This window comes from Parasteatoda tepidariorum, chromosome 2 (assembly GCF_982258835.1).
Source record: "Parasteatoda tepidariorum strain Cologne lab strain chromosome 2, Ptep-v5.0, whole genome shotgun sequence".
NCBI classification, from domain to species: domain Eukaryota; kingdom Metazoa; phylum Arthropoda; class Arachnida; order Araneae; family Theridiidae; genus Parasteatoda; species Parasteatoda tepidariorum.
In genome coordinates, this window is record NC_141756.1 from 94,452,337 (window position 1) to 94,468,324 (window position 15,988).

A 15,988-nucleotide genomic window follows, 5' to 3' on the forward strand; every position below is an offset into this window, starting at 1 on the left:
CTGGTAATAGTGAAGTTGCTGCTACGGGAATCGGCTCTACTACCCAGTAGCATGCCATTATAAGGATTACATAACCACATCTTGCTTCCTAAAAATCAAATCAGAAAAGAATAAACATAGTAGATATATATAACCACATCTTGCTTCCTAAATCAAATCATGAAAAGAAACATAATTGATACATATAACCACATCTTGCTTCCTAAAAATCAAATCATGAAAAGAAACATAATTGATACATATAAACGCATCTTGCTTCCTAAAAATAAAATCATGAAAAGAAACGTAATTGATACATATAACCGCATCTTGCTTCCTGAAAATCAAATCATGAAAAGAAACATAATTGATACATATAATCACATCTTGCTTCCTAAAAATCAAATCCTGAAAAGAACCGTAATTGATACATATAACCACATCTTGCTTCCTAAAAATCAAATCATGAAAAGAAACGTAATTGATACATATAACCACATCTTGCTTCCTAAATATCAAATCAGAAAAAGAATAAACATAGTTGATATATATCACCACATAACCACATCTTTCTTCCTGAAAATCAAATCATGAAAAGAAACGTAATTGATACATATAACCACATCCTGCTTCCTAAATATCAAATCAGAAAAAGAATAAACATAGTTGATATATATCACCACATAACCACATCTTTCTTCCTGAAAATCAAATCATGAAAAGAAACATAATTGATACATATAATCACATCTTGCTTCCTAAAAACCAAATCCTGAAAAGAACCGTAATTGATACATATAACCACATCTTGCTTCCTAAAAATAAAATCAGAAAAAGAATAAACATAGTTGATATATATCACCACATAACCACATCTTTCTTTCTGAAAATCAAATCATGAAAAGAAACATAATTGATGCATATAATCACATCTTGCTTCCTAAAAATCAAATCATGAAAAGAAACATAATAGATACATTTAACCACATCTTGCTTCCTAAAAATCAAATCATGAAAAGAAACGTAATTGATACATATAACCACATCTTGCTTCCTAAAAATCAAATCATGAAAAGAATTAACAAAGATGCTATATATCACCACATAACCACATCTTTCTTTCTGAAAATTAAATCATGGAAAGAAACATAATTAATATGTATAACCACATCCTAAAATCAAATCATATAGCGAAACATAATTCATATATATCACCACATAACCGCATCTTGCGTCCTAAAAAATCAAATCGTAAAAAGAATTAACATAGTTTATATATCCAGGGGTTTCCAACTTACAAGAGACCGGGGGCCGCAATTAAAAACACCAGTCAAATGGCGGTCCGCAACTTAGTCAACATTTTATAGAGGACTCTTTTATGTTTGAAGGAACACTAAGTATTACTATTTCAATTTTTGTTACTTCATAACTGCAAAAGATAATTCTTTTGGAAAAACAAGCAAACGAAGAAAAAAAAAAAAAACGTATTTGTAATATTACTATACCATCCTATATTTGTAAAAACATTCATTATTTTTATTGTTTTTAGCTTTGATGAATTTAAATCAATTAAAACATAAATATTGTCTGAAATGCTGAAGTGGACATTTACCTATCTCCCCACCCTAACGACGACATAATATTAAGTAAACATTTGCAAGGAATAAATAAATTCCGAGCGAGCAAGTGTGCATACGAAATTTGTCGCCAAACTCATACAAACACCAGCCAACAGCCACCATCTCCCTTCCCCCAAACAGTGACGTCATTTTCGACCAATAGCGTGATCCGGCCCAAGTGAGAATTAATCGCTCGTAAATTTTCTAAACGAATTCTCATTTTAGCCGGGCAGTTTTGCTCATTTCAGCATCACGCACTAACTTACAGATAAGAGAAAGGTGCTAACAGTGAGGTGACAAAATCCTTATCTACCTTCCCAAAATTTCGCTGCTCTGGATGCATTTGAAAGCGATCTATTCCAGTAATCGCTAATAGCTTGTCGGCTTTCCTGTCGCATAAGTAGTAAATAAGGTATCATAACGATTATTTTATATGAATCAAGTACTTTCTGTTCATACAGAAACAAGTAGTTTCTTATTAAGGGCAGAAAAAACATTCAAACTTGTTACACGGTGAGATTTGTAGAAAATGTTTGGGAAAATAAGTCTCGATCTTTATTATTTTATTTTGGGATAATAAAAGAAACAAGTTAGTTACTAGATTGATTTTTAAATACACTAACTAACACTCTTGCTTACTAAGTTTGCAAAAGGTTTTTCTTACGTAATAATTTATGAACTTAATCACATTGCCTGTTTGTCCAAGGACACTCAAAGCAGTTATATAAATAGCATATAGTTCGCTAAAAAGGCTTATTTCATGAGACGACAGAGCCTTCAAAAAATAATCTTAATACAAGGCGACTCAAAGAAGTATGCAGTTTCAATTCACTATGAACCAAGAACAATGTTAAGATATTATTATATGTTACCTACAACAGAATCGCAAGTTTTGTTCGAGACAGTCACAGGTGTTCCATGTGTAACCCCTTCCTCACGACACGCATCGAACCGATAATCCATTTCTGCCGAAACGCGTATTAAAGTATCTGAATCAAGTCCATCGATAGTTATCAATTCCGCTTCATTTTTATCGATCAAGTAACATTCCACGACAGTGGAAAGGTAAACAAGCAAACTGTTGATTTGGAGAACAGGAAGTCTCAAATTCGAAGAGCAGTACATGCGAAATTCCTTTCTGGTGATTGTGTTTTGTTATTCAGTGCAGTGTCCACAGCGAATGCTTTCAGCTCATTTTTTTTTCAAGAGCAAACTGCCACGGCAACCACTTTGATTGATGCCACAGTTGCAGTAAGACGAAATTGAAAAGTTCTTTCTCCAATTAAATGGTGCACCAAAAACACAGGTCGACCTACGTTCAAAATTAGCTTGATGAAATCTCCGTTCCCGATTTGATTGGACGAGCAATGGATTACAACATGCCACTTACCCAAAGGCCACCCAGAAGTCTTGACCAAACGCCTTTTTATTTTATATCCGTCGTTGAACAGCAGACCCAATTTTGAATTTATGACTACTAACGTTCAGCTCAGTAGTCTCGTAATTTTGCACCAATCCAGGAGACACTCTTGGACATGGGCCCAGTGCCCTACCAACCAGGCTATCCCACGTAATTACTTTTCTACAGGAGTGCGTAGGGAGTAAATGGGGGAGGTAAAAAACGTATTGTTTGTCTAGCGAAGGAACTCCCTTCCTCACAAAATTTAAGGCCGTTTGCTGCTATGGAAGCAAAAAAGCATATTTCAAACAGGGGAGTTTCTCTCTCCTGATTCCCTTTCTCACGCCAGCTTGAACCAAAATCTGTCAAATATTCACCCAACACTTCTCTTTGAAATAGTTATGCCTCGTAACCATAGTTACAGCCACTGCTAAAGACAAATGGCGGGGGGAGTACTTTCCGTAGACAGACTATACTTCCCTTTCTTTCCTGCTCATCTAACGGAATCTTAGACAGCGTATCACAGCAACTATCAATGGACTTGATTCAAATATCTTAACAGATAGGGCGAAAATGGATTACCAGTTATTATGTGTGTCATATGATTCACACATAGAACATTTTTAACTGCCTTTAACAAAACTTAAAATAATGCCATACGATTATGTTTTGAGTAACATATAATACCTTACATTCTTCTCTATTTATAGAGCATTGAAACTGTACGCTTAATGAATCTACCATGTATATTTCACCCTGTGTTTTGTGAATATAACTTTTAAAAAAATGGTTTTTAAAGCAGTATCCAGAAAAATATTTTTGTTTTAAACATAGTAATTATCCCGTGCATTATTTCATCAGTGCAACACAATTAATTTATATTAGTCGGACAATAATCATTTATATTCTTGCTCTAAACACGCTTGAAACAAACTAAAAATTTTATTTAAAGAAAGTGTGATTTTATTTTACGATACTCAAATACCTTCTTTAGGGCAATTATGACTAAATCATCTATTTGCAGATTTTTACTTAAAATAAAAATAAAAGTATTTTCACTCTACAAAACCATTTTAGTTTCGCCTCTAATCCCAATTCGAGTAGAAGTTATGCGAATTAAAATGAAAAAAAAAATTTTTTATTAATCGTATAGACAGAGGTAGACCTGTTGTCTGTTTAAACTCATATTTCGAGTTTAAGCAGCAGGTCTTGCTCTCATTTCCTTGAATTTTCTTGATATTTCGTCCATTTTTAAATGTGATATATTTTATTCCGCCAGTTCCATTTACTTGAAAGTTCGCAGAATTTTTCTTTTCGTATGTATACTAGGGAATAGACTTTGTACTCAATGATTAGTTTTTTATTTAATATAATACACATAAATTAAAATTTTATATTATATATATATATATATATATATATATATATATATATATATATATATATAGCACTTCGGATCGTTTTTACTAAATGCGTTGTAATATTAGCCATTAAATATTTCACAATTAAGTCAAAATAATAGTCTATTACCTACGCATATTATTTACAAAGACTATAAAAATGACATCAGAAAATAATAATTTGTGACAAAATTATACGCTCTAAAAATGTAGTTTTTTTTAAAATGAGTTTTGATCACTGTATTTGAAAAAAAAAACTTCCATTTTCAATGAAGTAATAACATTTTTCTTAACCTTGAATTTTTTCTATATACACAAATCAAAAATAAAAACGTTATCAAATAAAACATATTTCGAAATTTGATCTATGAAGGTATTATAGTACCTTAAAAATACTAAATAAAAATATTTAGATTGACTAATAGCGTAAGCAATAACGTAAGCTTATTCTCGGCAAAAAACTTAAGAAATTATAACTTTTAAAATATGTATCTCTATTTTGCTGAAAATAATTTTCAGTGAACTTTTTTGGGTTAGGGTTATACGAGGGTTGTTATTTATATTTCTGGCCTAATAATGAAAAAACAAATATGTAGGATCGAAATTGGTTTTATTGTTTTTCGAAATATTCTCCATGATGATTAATACACTTTTGCATGCGTTTGAACCAATTTTCAAAGCACTTTTTCCAGTCCGATTGAGGTAACTCCAAAACATGCGTTTTGAATGCATCAACCGCTTCTTCGGGGGTCGAAAATCGTTGTCCACGTAATTTATTTTTGATGTGTGGGAATAAGAAGAAGTCATTGGGTGCCAAATCAGGGCTGTACGGCGGATGACCCATCAGTTCGATCTTTCGCTCCGTCAGAAATGCCTTTGTTTGAGTCGATGTGTGAGAGCTCGCATTGTCATGATGAAGAATGATTCGCCTGTTCTTCTGCTTTTTTCGAATTTCTCCGATGACTTCTGGCAAACAAATGGTCGTGTACTATTCAGAATTGACCGTCCTGCGTTGCTCTAACGCCACTGTTGCCACATGATCGCTAATGCCGAAGAAACAGGCAATCATTTGTTTCGATGTGCTTCTTCTTCGAGCAACTTTTGTTGGTTTTGCCTCGTCTTGGAAGACCCATACAGTTGATTGCTGTTTTGTTTCCGGCTCATATGCATAGATCCATGATTCGTCACCTGTGTAGATGTTATACACAGCCTTTGATGTACCTTGAACGTATTTTCCCAACATTTCCTTGCACCAATCGACACGAGCCTTTTTATGAGCGTTTGTCAGATTATGCGGGATCCAACGCGAACAAATTTTTTTTACGCTCAAATGTTCATGCAATATTTTATTGATGCTAGTCATACTAATGTCCAAAGACGCCTCTATCTCACGGTATGTCACATGACGATCTTGCTTTATCAGTTCACGCACTGCATCGATCTTTTCTGGCACAACAACGGATTTTGGACGACCTGCACGGGATTCGTCCTGGATCGAACATCGACCACGATTAAATTCGTTATACCAATTTTTTACAGTGCTGTAGGATGGCGTTTTATCGCTGACTAAAGAATTAAGTTCATCGAAGCACTCTTGTCTTGACAATCCACGTCGAAAGTTATGAAAAATAATGGCACGAAAATGTTTACGATTCAATTCCATTTTTTGAAAGAGAAGAACTTTTCAATTTACTGTCAACAACACAAATGAAGCTATAATGTTAAATCGCCTGCTGAATTTATGTTTAAAAATATCAAACTTTCGATTAAAATCGTCTGCGGTCGCTAGCAACACTTACTGTTGCCAAGGTCAGAAATATAAATAGCAACCCTCGTACTACCTTGCAATGGAAAAATTTACGTTGTTGTAGTTCATTTACGTCGCACTAGAGCAGCACAATGGGCTATTGGCGACGGTCTGGGAAACATCCCTAAGGATGATCCGAAGACATGCCATCACAATTTTGATCCTCTGCAGAGGGGATTGCTCCCCTGCTTCGGTAGCCCGACGACCTGCACGCGAAGTCGAGCACTTTACGGTAGAACAGTTTAACGAGGATGAATACCGCACTCCCTCGGTCCCTACACAGACTAATCCAAGTGGTCACCCACCCGAACACTGACAGCAGCCAGTGATGCTTGACTTCGGAGATCTGCTGGGAACCGTGTCTTAACGATCTGCGGGACGAAAAATTTACGTAAGCGGCAAAAATTTAAATTTGAGATTTTTTTTTTTATATTTCGGATTTCTGTATGATATACTTAAAAGAAATTTTTTTTTTTCAAAATTAGATTGTTTTTTTTCTTTCGGTTTTTAAAATTCTATATAAGCGTTAATAGCATTGGCAATAAAAAGAAATAGCAAAAAAGTAAAGCTTTCAAAAAAGTAAAGGTAAAGGTGTCAGGCAGCACTAGACTGCCTTGGTCTTTCTCAAAGAGATCTCTTAGTAGATCCGCTTTACGTCCTCGATATGCTCAGAGTTACTGACGTCACGGACTTGATTTAGCGTTGCTAACAATTGATTTAATTTTGTTAACAACCAAAATTAATTGTCAAGCCACTTTTTTCGAAATTTATCTTGAAGCACTTGCGTGTTTTTTTCCAATTGGACTACAATATAGGCTGTTAGGAGTCGTGGTGGCTCAGGGGATAGAGCGTTTCTCTTCCAATGAGGTGTACCGGGTTCGAATCCCAGTGACGGCTGATCGATGCGAATTCCGCGCTCGGCTTGAGCAGACCACAGTGCTAACGTAAAATATTCTCAGTGGTAGACAGATCATGGGTTAGAGTCCACTTGCAGTCAGACTAGGCGTGAGAGGTTTTCGTGGTTTTCCTCTCCATGTATCGCAAATATGGGTTATTCCTATCGTAAAGTCTTCCAGGAAAGTAAATTTTTCCCAATACTTGTTCCAGGAGTTGGCTTGTCTTCTGGATTAGGTCCAAAAATACAAGGCTACGGAGTTGAACATTAATAGTCGTAAGCCCATCATTGTGTCGTCTGTTCAACGACGGTTATAAAATATAGACTGGTGGGAATTAAAGTTAACCCATGTATTGCTGCGCATTTGAAAAAGCAATTTAAGTGCTTCTCAATAGATTCCGAGAAAAGCTGCTTGACAACTATCTTCTTTTCATTTCAAACACTATGCTGATATAAAATTCAGAATTATGCTGAAATAAAATTCAGAATGTTGAAATAAAATTTCAGAGAACTGATAAAAAATTTTATTTATTTTTATTATTTATTTATTTTTTTATTTTTTCTTGCAATATGTAGCTTACACAAAAATGCCAAATGTATAAAAATCTCAATTTTAAATTTTTTTCTTCCTTTTTTTTTTGTCTCTTACATTGATTTTTTCTATTGCACTGTAGTATTTCTCCCCTCTCGACTGACTGATTTGATTGATTATTATTTATAAAATGTGCTACAGACACGTAACACTTTTTTCTCCTTAATTTTTATTACCCACATTACTAACGGCCAAGTTCCGGAAGAAGCTGAGGAAAAAAAAATTTAAATATCGATTCATGTTTAAATTATCGAAAAATCGAGATTTTAAACACTTTATATTTTTTTCTTTCTTTATTATCCGAAAAGTATTGTAAGTAAAAATGTTGATTTATTACTCCCACCAAACAATACTAATTTTTAAAAAAAAATCTTTTTTTTTTTTAATTCTTCGTATTCTAATATCATAGGCTTCGTAAGGGTGGGGCAAGTTCAAAAACTGTGACTCCAAGCCGATGATATTCAAACGATTTTTTGTGTTAATTTTAAAAATGTATTTTTCTTTTTTACATTTATTTTCAGCACTGAAAATTCGGAAACTTTGTTTAGTATTTCCTTCATATAACCATTTGAAGGATTCATAGAAATTAAACAAGTTTTTACTTTTAAATAAAAAGTTGATGACAAAAAAAAGTTGGAAATTTTTTTTATCAGTTTCAGTAGTAACGACTTTTGAACAAAGAAAGAAAATTCTTAAAAATATTCTACGCAAAATTCTATGAAATGAACTGAAATATAAATTTTGTTTCCGGCAAAATTACACTCTTTTTCAAGCTTAATCTTGAAATTAGATTAATAGAGGATAAACAAAAAACAAGGGGGTGTTGAAACTTTTTTATGTAGTCATTAGAAGGGTTATGTGATTTGCTTATTTTTCCGCACGGAGAATTAAACTGTATAACATAAATCAAACATTTACTAATCAGGTAACTTTGTGCTGCCATCTATATTTCATTTTGAAAACTATTTCAAACAGAAACAGGTATCTATTGTTTATCAAAAGAAACATTGACTTCATGTAAAAAAAAGAAGTCAGCATTTAATGAGTTAGTGTTTCGTCGGTTATTAGATAAAACAAATTCAAGTTTAAAGAAACTCAATTCAAGTCATCGTTAAGTCATCGAAACCTAATCAAATGTTGCAGATCAGAACAAGCTGCAACTTTACTTTTTATTTTAAATTAATACTAAACGGAACAAAATAATGAAATTTTTAGAAAATGTTACAGTGTTAAAATAATAAAATAACATTTTGTGGATCTGCAATATTTGCCTTGATCTTAGATGTCTGAAACGTCAAAAAATAAAAGATCTTCAAATGGTGAGATCTAATATGATGCAAGAATAAGAGATAGAGAGATCTTGCATCGATATTGCTACTTGCCCTCAACTTTACTAATTCTATCATCACTCACTGCCTTAAATTAAGCAGAAAGCACGAAAATGCGAAAGAAACAAACAAGTACTACTTTAATTAACAAGAAATAGTGCAGGAAAGTAACAAATATGTTTTTTCGTGAAGCAAAACCAAAAAATAACATGTAGAGATGAAAACAATATAGAGTTTGCATAAATTATGTGCTGACTTCATATTAGCGCTATTCACAAAGTCATGTTTAGAATTTTTTTAAAGAGCGGCTGCGGGTTCGAATCCCGCTGAGAGCATGGATGTTTCTTTCTGTGTGTTGTCCTCTGTTGTGTGATGTGTGAATGTAGCTCCTCCTATCAACGGGTATCTGGGGCAGTGTAAATATATAATACATATTAAATTATATATAATTTACATATTATTACAATTAAAATATGTTAAATAAAAAGTATAATTATTTGCTTAAACTTTTGGTGAACCCTGATGCATGTCCCGTGACCACAATCGGGGTACGGACCCACAGTTAATTAAACTCTGAGTTAGATGAAAATCTAGTAATTTGCTTAGTTATTCTGTTCCTAAAGACTTCTGAAAAGTTATCTTCTTTTACAAACTTTATGTCTTAAGTTTCAGTTGTAAGAATTTATACAACTATAAATAAAGGTTTGCCAAAATAGTCTTGATTTTACACGTGCTAAAAATTATAACTTCTTTATTTCAGAAAAATTTAAATATTTAACAAAAAAAAAATTTAAAAAATATCAATGAAGCATCCTACTTTAATCAGATTTGTCATAAATTAAATTTTCTTTATGAACTTTCCCGTTAAATGAGATCATTAAGACAAAACAACTTTTTTACCGTTTGGCTTGAGTAGCGATATACATAAAAGAACCAAAACTATTTATTGATTTAGGTAGTTCCGTTCTAACTTTGCACGAAATTCTTGCACATGGTTATGCTTACTAATTGCTTCCTCAAGAATGATGGTTCAACTTTTCTTTTTCACTCTTAATTCATTTTTTTTCCAGGTGTAATGAGGTCAGTGACTTTTAATTTTACAATGACGCTTTAATGTGATACGCCAAAACAAAGCATATCTGTATAGATTTGTTTAATATTATAGAAATTTAGTAACAGATTTTGCTTTAAATAGTGAAGAAGAAAAAATAAAATTTATTTGTTCAATTTTACCTAATATTAAGTTGCACTTTTTATGTAATTTTTAATATAAAAATTGTTTTAATTATCAGGCTGAGTAATTTTGTATAGTTTTTGTACGTTTTTCTTTTTGTTTTAAAAATGAAGCAAGTACAACGTTGCAATTTTTTTTACTTAACCGCATTTTAAAAAGTAATTGAATATTTCTTGAATATAATTTTTAAAGAAAACATCAGAATTTGTAATTTAGGAATTTAAAATGAGAAAAGATTTTGAATGACTATATATCAGCATAATAGCGATCAGTTAAAAAATGCATTTCTTGCAATATTTTTATGCCTGCAAAAATATTCAATATATACTAAACTATTCTATAAAAAAATATTCTTCTACATATTAACAAAAAAAAAAACAACAACAAATAACTACATTTAAAGCATAAATACAGCACCCATACATTTTTAATTTTGATTTAAAATCTATCTAAATTCTCTGAAAGAAAAAAAAAGATTTTTGCTATATATTTTATTTTCATATTTTATAACCACCGTTTAGCAGCCGGTTCAATTCTAAGTTAAAGCTTATCAATATTCAGTTGCGTGGCCTTGTTACTTTTAACCCCAACCTAGAAGACAAGGGAACTTCCGGGTCAAGCATATGGACAAACTAGACATTGAAGACGCATTTTTGATGAAACTAACCTGCAATTACGTTGGATAGAGAGGAAAACCACGAAGGCTTCCCACGGTTAATCTGACTTTTATGTAAAATGACTTCGTGAATCCGTATTTGACCCCCATTTCCTGAAGGTAACTCCCTATATATTACAATTTTATGTAATTGTTTCGCCGTAAATTTAATTTAGGGAAACGGATTATTCAAACCGCTGAAATATAAAATAAAAATGTAATTTGTAATAGCCTTCGTACCATGTTTCAATCAAACTTTTTTGTAACAGGCTGCTGAATCTTAAATATGACTTATCTATAATCCCCTCACTTGCTTTTGCTTGATATTTGCCGTCTGGTGCTATGGAAACAAGAAAGCCACATTTTAGGGAGGGTAGCTTCACTGTAGGACTAAAACAATAGACAGAAGAAAGAGACTCACTTTCTCTCGCGCTCCAAAACAGTGACCCTGCACCCCTACTTGAAATAGTCATACCTCGTTACCATAGTAACCGCCACAGGTTCAGACGAATGTCTGGGGAAGTTCTTATTTTAGACAAACTATACAAATTTTATTTGTTTGGGAGGTGAAGGGTAAAAAAGAGAAACGAACAGCGAAAAAAAAAAGGACGAAAATGAGCAGAAAACGAGTTTTTGTAAAGATTTTTCTTACAATTCAAAGAGCTGAGTTCGCGATAGCTCAAGGGTTAGAGCTCTCGCCTCCCTATGAGGCGAACCAATTTCAAATCCCAGTTCTAGTTTAATTCTGCTTCTAGCTTACATCGACCATAGAACTGACGTGAACATATATATTAATCGGTAGGCGGATCATAGATTAGAATCCCTTTGTGGTTGGACTAACCGTAGGAGGTGCAGTGGTCCCCTTCTCCATTTTGCGCAAATACGGGTTACTTCCATCTAAAAAACCCTCATACAAGGACTAATTTGTACTAATATTTGATACAAGAATTCCCCTGTATCTTCAGTTGAGTAGTTTAGCATTCATCACCGTGAACCCAAAATGTTGACAACTGTTCGACTGCAGTTATAAAATTAAATTAAATTTAAAGGTGCAAATCCCCTCCAATATGCCCCTGTTGTTACAGTTTTAGAACTTTTACCTTCCGTTTTGAGAAAAATTATGATTTTTGCTTCCGGCCAGTGGCCAATTATAGCATTTTTAACAGAGTTTATTTTTGAAAACATATACTGCCACTTTTTCAGAAATTTTATTTTATTGTATAACCAGCAATTAATAGCCGACCAATTTCGGAATTTATGACCATCAGTGTTTATCTCCTTGGCCTTGTAATTTTGACTATCTTACAACTCTTAATTACGTCGCCTTGTAATTTTGAACCCAACCCAGAAGATAAGGGAACTTCTGGATTAAGTATTGGTACAAACTAGCTCTTGTGGAGGACATTTTGATGGAACTAACCCGCATTTGCGTTACACGGAGAAGAAAATCTCGAAATCTTACTGTAGCCAATACTCAGGACGATAAGGTAGATAGACGGTTAAGGGATTCTAACCTATGATTCTTCTCCCATTGAAGATATTTTACAACATTTTTGAAAAATTTAAAATTTAAATCGATTAAAAAATTTTAATAAATAATGTAAGGCAATTCTTCTGTTCTTAAAATAGGCAAAACAGTAACAGTTCATTAGCAGTAAATGGTAACAGCAACAGCTCATTTCTTAAACCAAGAAAATTTTAAGAAACAAGCCTGAAATAGTAATTTTCAGAATATTAAAAAACATTCATAATCTAATATATATAATTCTCTGACGTGGCTTCCAAATTTTGGCTGTATTTCTTTTCCGCCGGTGGCAACGTTTGCTTTGCTTTGTTTACGTTACTATTTCTCTTACACGGCGACAAAAAAGGCCTCATTACAACTCCCCGAATGGCAACACTAGAAAATCGACCAATAATTGCCGCTAAAAATGTCACATGCCAAATCTTGCTGAGGTGGCTCAACTTATAGCGCATTTAAAAACGGAAACTGAAATAACCAGAGAGCATCAGCTGCGGCAATCTCATACTATTAAGCTTGACAGAAGTGAGTAGTCTTTGTAGATAGATCTCTATTTTAGTATTTTGTCAAAAGCGCTTTTTTCACGAATTTTATATTACAAATTTATTTGACGATTTTTGATTTATATCACAAATTATACTATAGCACATTTCTAATAGGTTTAACGAATTACATGTCATTTATTTGAATTCAAATTTATTTTAATGACTTAGTATTTACTAAAAATATGTAATTTTTTTAAAAATAAAAGCTGTTATATGGATTTGAATGATTTTGTTTTGAATTCTTAGAATTTTGTCCATTTGCAATGCACCTAAGTTAAAAGCGAGCCAAACCATATAAGATTGCGTAACAATTTTCGGGGGCTGGCGAGCGTTAGTGAGCAGGGGACGCAGTCTACTAGTATTTTCATATTTATTAAAACGATACGAATAATAAAAGGTGAATATGGGGTGCATTTTTGACTTAAAAAGCTGCGATCGGCTGGTGAAACGATGAAAATAATCCTTTCGTCCCATTCAAAACAAAGTCATGGCCATAGAACTATTCAAAAGTGATGAACGTAAGCTGTCTCCAGAAAAAGATGGAGGGAAAAGGAGGGTTAAAACGCTAATTTAGATTTTTCCTAAAGAACTTGCAGAAATACTGTTTGTAACGGATTTTCATGTCGAGTAGTATTATCACGGCAGTTTCATGACGAACAATGAAGGTATGTATAGGTTTCTTTATTTATATAAAGAAAACTATACGTAATAGTATTACGAAATAAACCTCGTGATTCATCGTAATGAGATTATAATTTAATTTTAATTAGTCTCATTTCCTTCCTTATTTTGAGAAGGAACCTTTATACGTACGTTAAATGCTTTGGATAAGACTTAAAATCATGCGAAATGTATAGTAATTTTCACATCAATGTACTTCTATTGGCAGCCTCTATCCTGATGCATAAATTTGCACTTTACCAGGCAATTATTTCTTCTCATATTAAAACATCGTAAGAGCCTGTTGTTATGGGCGTTCAACTTAACCATACATTTTCCCATTTCTCATTAATAAAATGTTCTTGCATAAAATTATGATTAATATACAATTAACAAAATACTCTTTGTTTTTTGTTGAAAATATCAACTTTTAAGAGAGAAGCAAATGATAAATGCGAAACTATCAAGACGAGTAACGAGCGAAGCGAGACAGGAAAGAAATCCCATAGTTTTAAATGAAAATCTAGGTCAACACTATTAATACGGTTTCTTATGGCATTTTTTACTTTTAATTTATTTTAGGAATGTAATAACCGTCAAAAAAATCATGCTGTTATAAAAATAAACCTATTGCCTTACGCATCTATATATATATTTCTCTTACACGGCGACAAAAAAAAGCCTCATTACAACTCCCCGAATGGCAACGCTAGAAAATCGACCAATAATTGCCGCTAAAAATGTCACATGCCAATTGTAGCTGAGATGGCTCAATATATAGCGCTTTTAAAAACGGAAACTGAAATAACCAGAGAGAGCATAATCTAGGCAGAAGTGAGTAGTCTTTGTCGATAGATCTCTATTTTAGTATTTTGTCGAAAGCGCTTTTTTTCACGAATTTATATGTTACGAATTTATTTGACGATTTTTGATTTATATCATGAATTTATTTGTTTTTCTAGAATTTATTTGTTTATGCAGGTTTTTCCATTGCAATTCACTTATTTCAATTTTCAATAGACTTAATTATAGCCAAAATTTTAACCTTTTTAAAGAGATATCAGTTTTAAAAATTTTATCTTAAGATTTTATACTATAGCACATTTCTAATAGGTTTAATGAACTACATGTCATTTATTTGAATACAAATTTATTTTAATGACTTAGTATTTACTAAAAAGGTGTAATTTTTTTTTAAAAAAATGTTGTTATATGGATTTGAATGATTGTTTTGAATTCTTAGAATTTTGTGCATTTGCAATGCACCTAAGTAAGTAGCGAGCGAAGCAAACTATATAAAATTGCGTAGCAATTTTCGGGGGTTGGCGAGCGTTGGCGAGCAGCCCACTAGTTTAAATAATTTAATTAATTTTGATAAGTGCAGAGCATCAAGTTGTCAAATATTTTTACCAAAATTAATGAAGTATGAGAAAAGTACACGAACGAAAAATAACTAAAGGCATTAAAGATGACAGAATTGAAAATATAGAGTAAAATAGAGCAAATGTAGACAAAATTTGATGTGCTGAAAGCTTTATTTGTTTTTTGAACTTAACGAGTTTTTTCTTCCGACAATTGCAATTTTAAATTTTTCCCGAATGTGTTCAATTTTTTTTGGTATAATTTTTGTTTTTCTGCACACAAAAATTTTAGATATAATAGCTTGGAATTAAAAAATAATAAATATTTATTGAAAATTATATTTAAGGAATTATTTTTGGATAAAAAAATAATTTTGAGTGCAAAATATTTTTGGCTTTGCTTAAAGTTCTCGACTTATTGCAAAATACGCAAAACATAAAATTAACAAAAAGGGATAAGCTTTCGACCACTCTCCTAACCTTACTATTAATTGTGACCACATTGCGGCTATTCCGATATTTTGAGGTTCGAGAATGCCAATCGGTCAAAAAATATGTTTTTCAGAGAAAGTACATTTCTTGTATAATGTCGTAACTTAAAATATCGTCTGCATTAATTAATAATTCGTAATTTGAGTTTAACCCTTAAACTATTGAGTCCTGGTACAGGGAAGTCTGATCATAGATCAAAAGTTATTATACACATGCTTATAGATAGTTTTCACAATATGACGTTCTTAATATTATTCTATTACGTTGCTTATAACTGCTATCCATTCTAAATTTATTTGTGCTTATATGAGCAATTCTACAAATAAACGCTAATTAGGCTGCCAAAAATAAATAAATAATTTTTTTTTGGGGGGGGGGGGGCGGCACACTATTTCTACATGAATTTTCTTCTTTTTTACAGCCTAAAAAGGTAAGAAAAAATCGTGAACATGAAATTTTTTCTTTGTGACATACTTTAAATGTGACATACTCTTTCTGAC

General features: G+C 32.4%; 1 protein-coding gene across 5 annotated transcripts in view; it reads right to left on the reverse strand.

The window, feature by feature from the left end:
• LOC107440478 (Na(+)/citrate cotransporter) overlaps positions 1-15,988 on the reverse strand; it is a 78,824-nt gene that overhangs the window by 29,859 nt on the left and 32,977 nt on the right. For all 5 annotated transcript variants that reach the window (XM_087157768.1, XM_087157771.1, XM_087157769.1 and 2 more), the window contains exon 2: positions 1-88. This exon is cut by the window's left edge and continues 62 nt beyond it. In XM_087157768.1, the coding sequence (XP_087013894.1) occupies positions 1-88 (88 nt within the window). The remainder of the gene's footprint in view (positions 89-15,988) is intronic.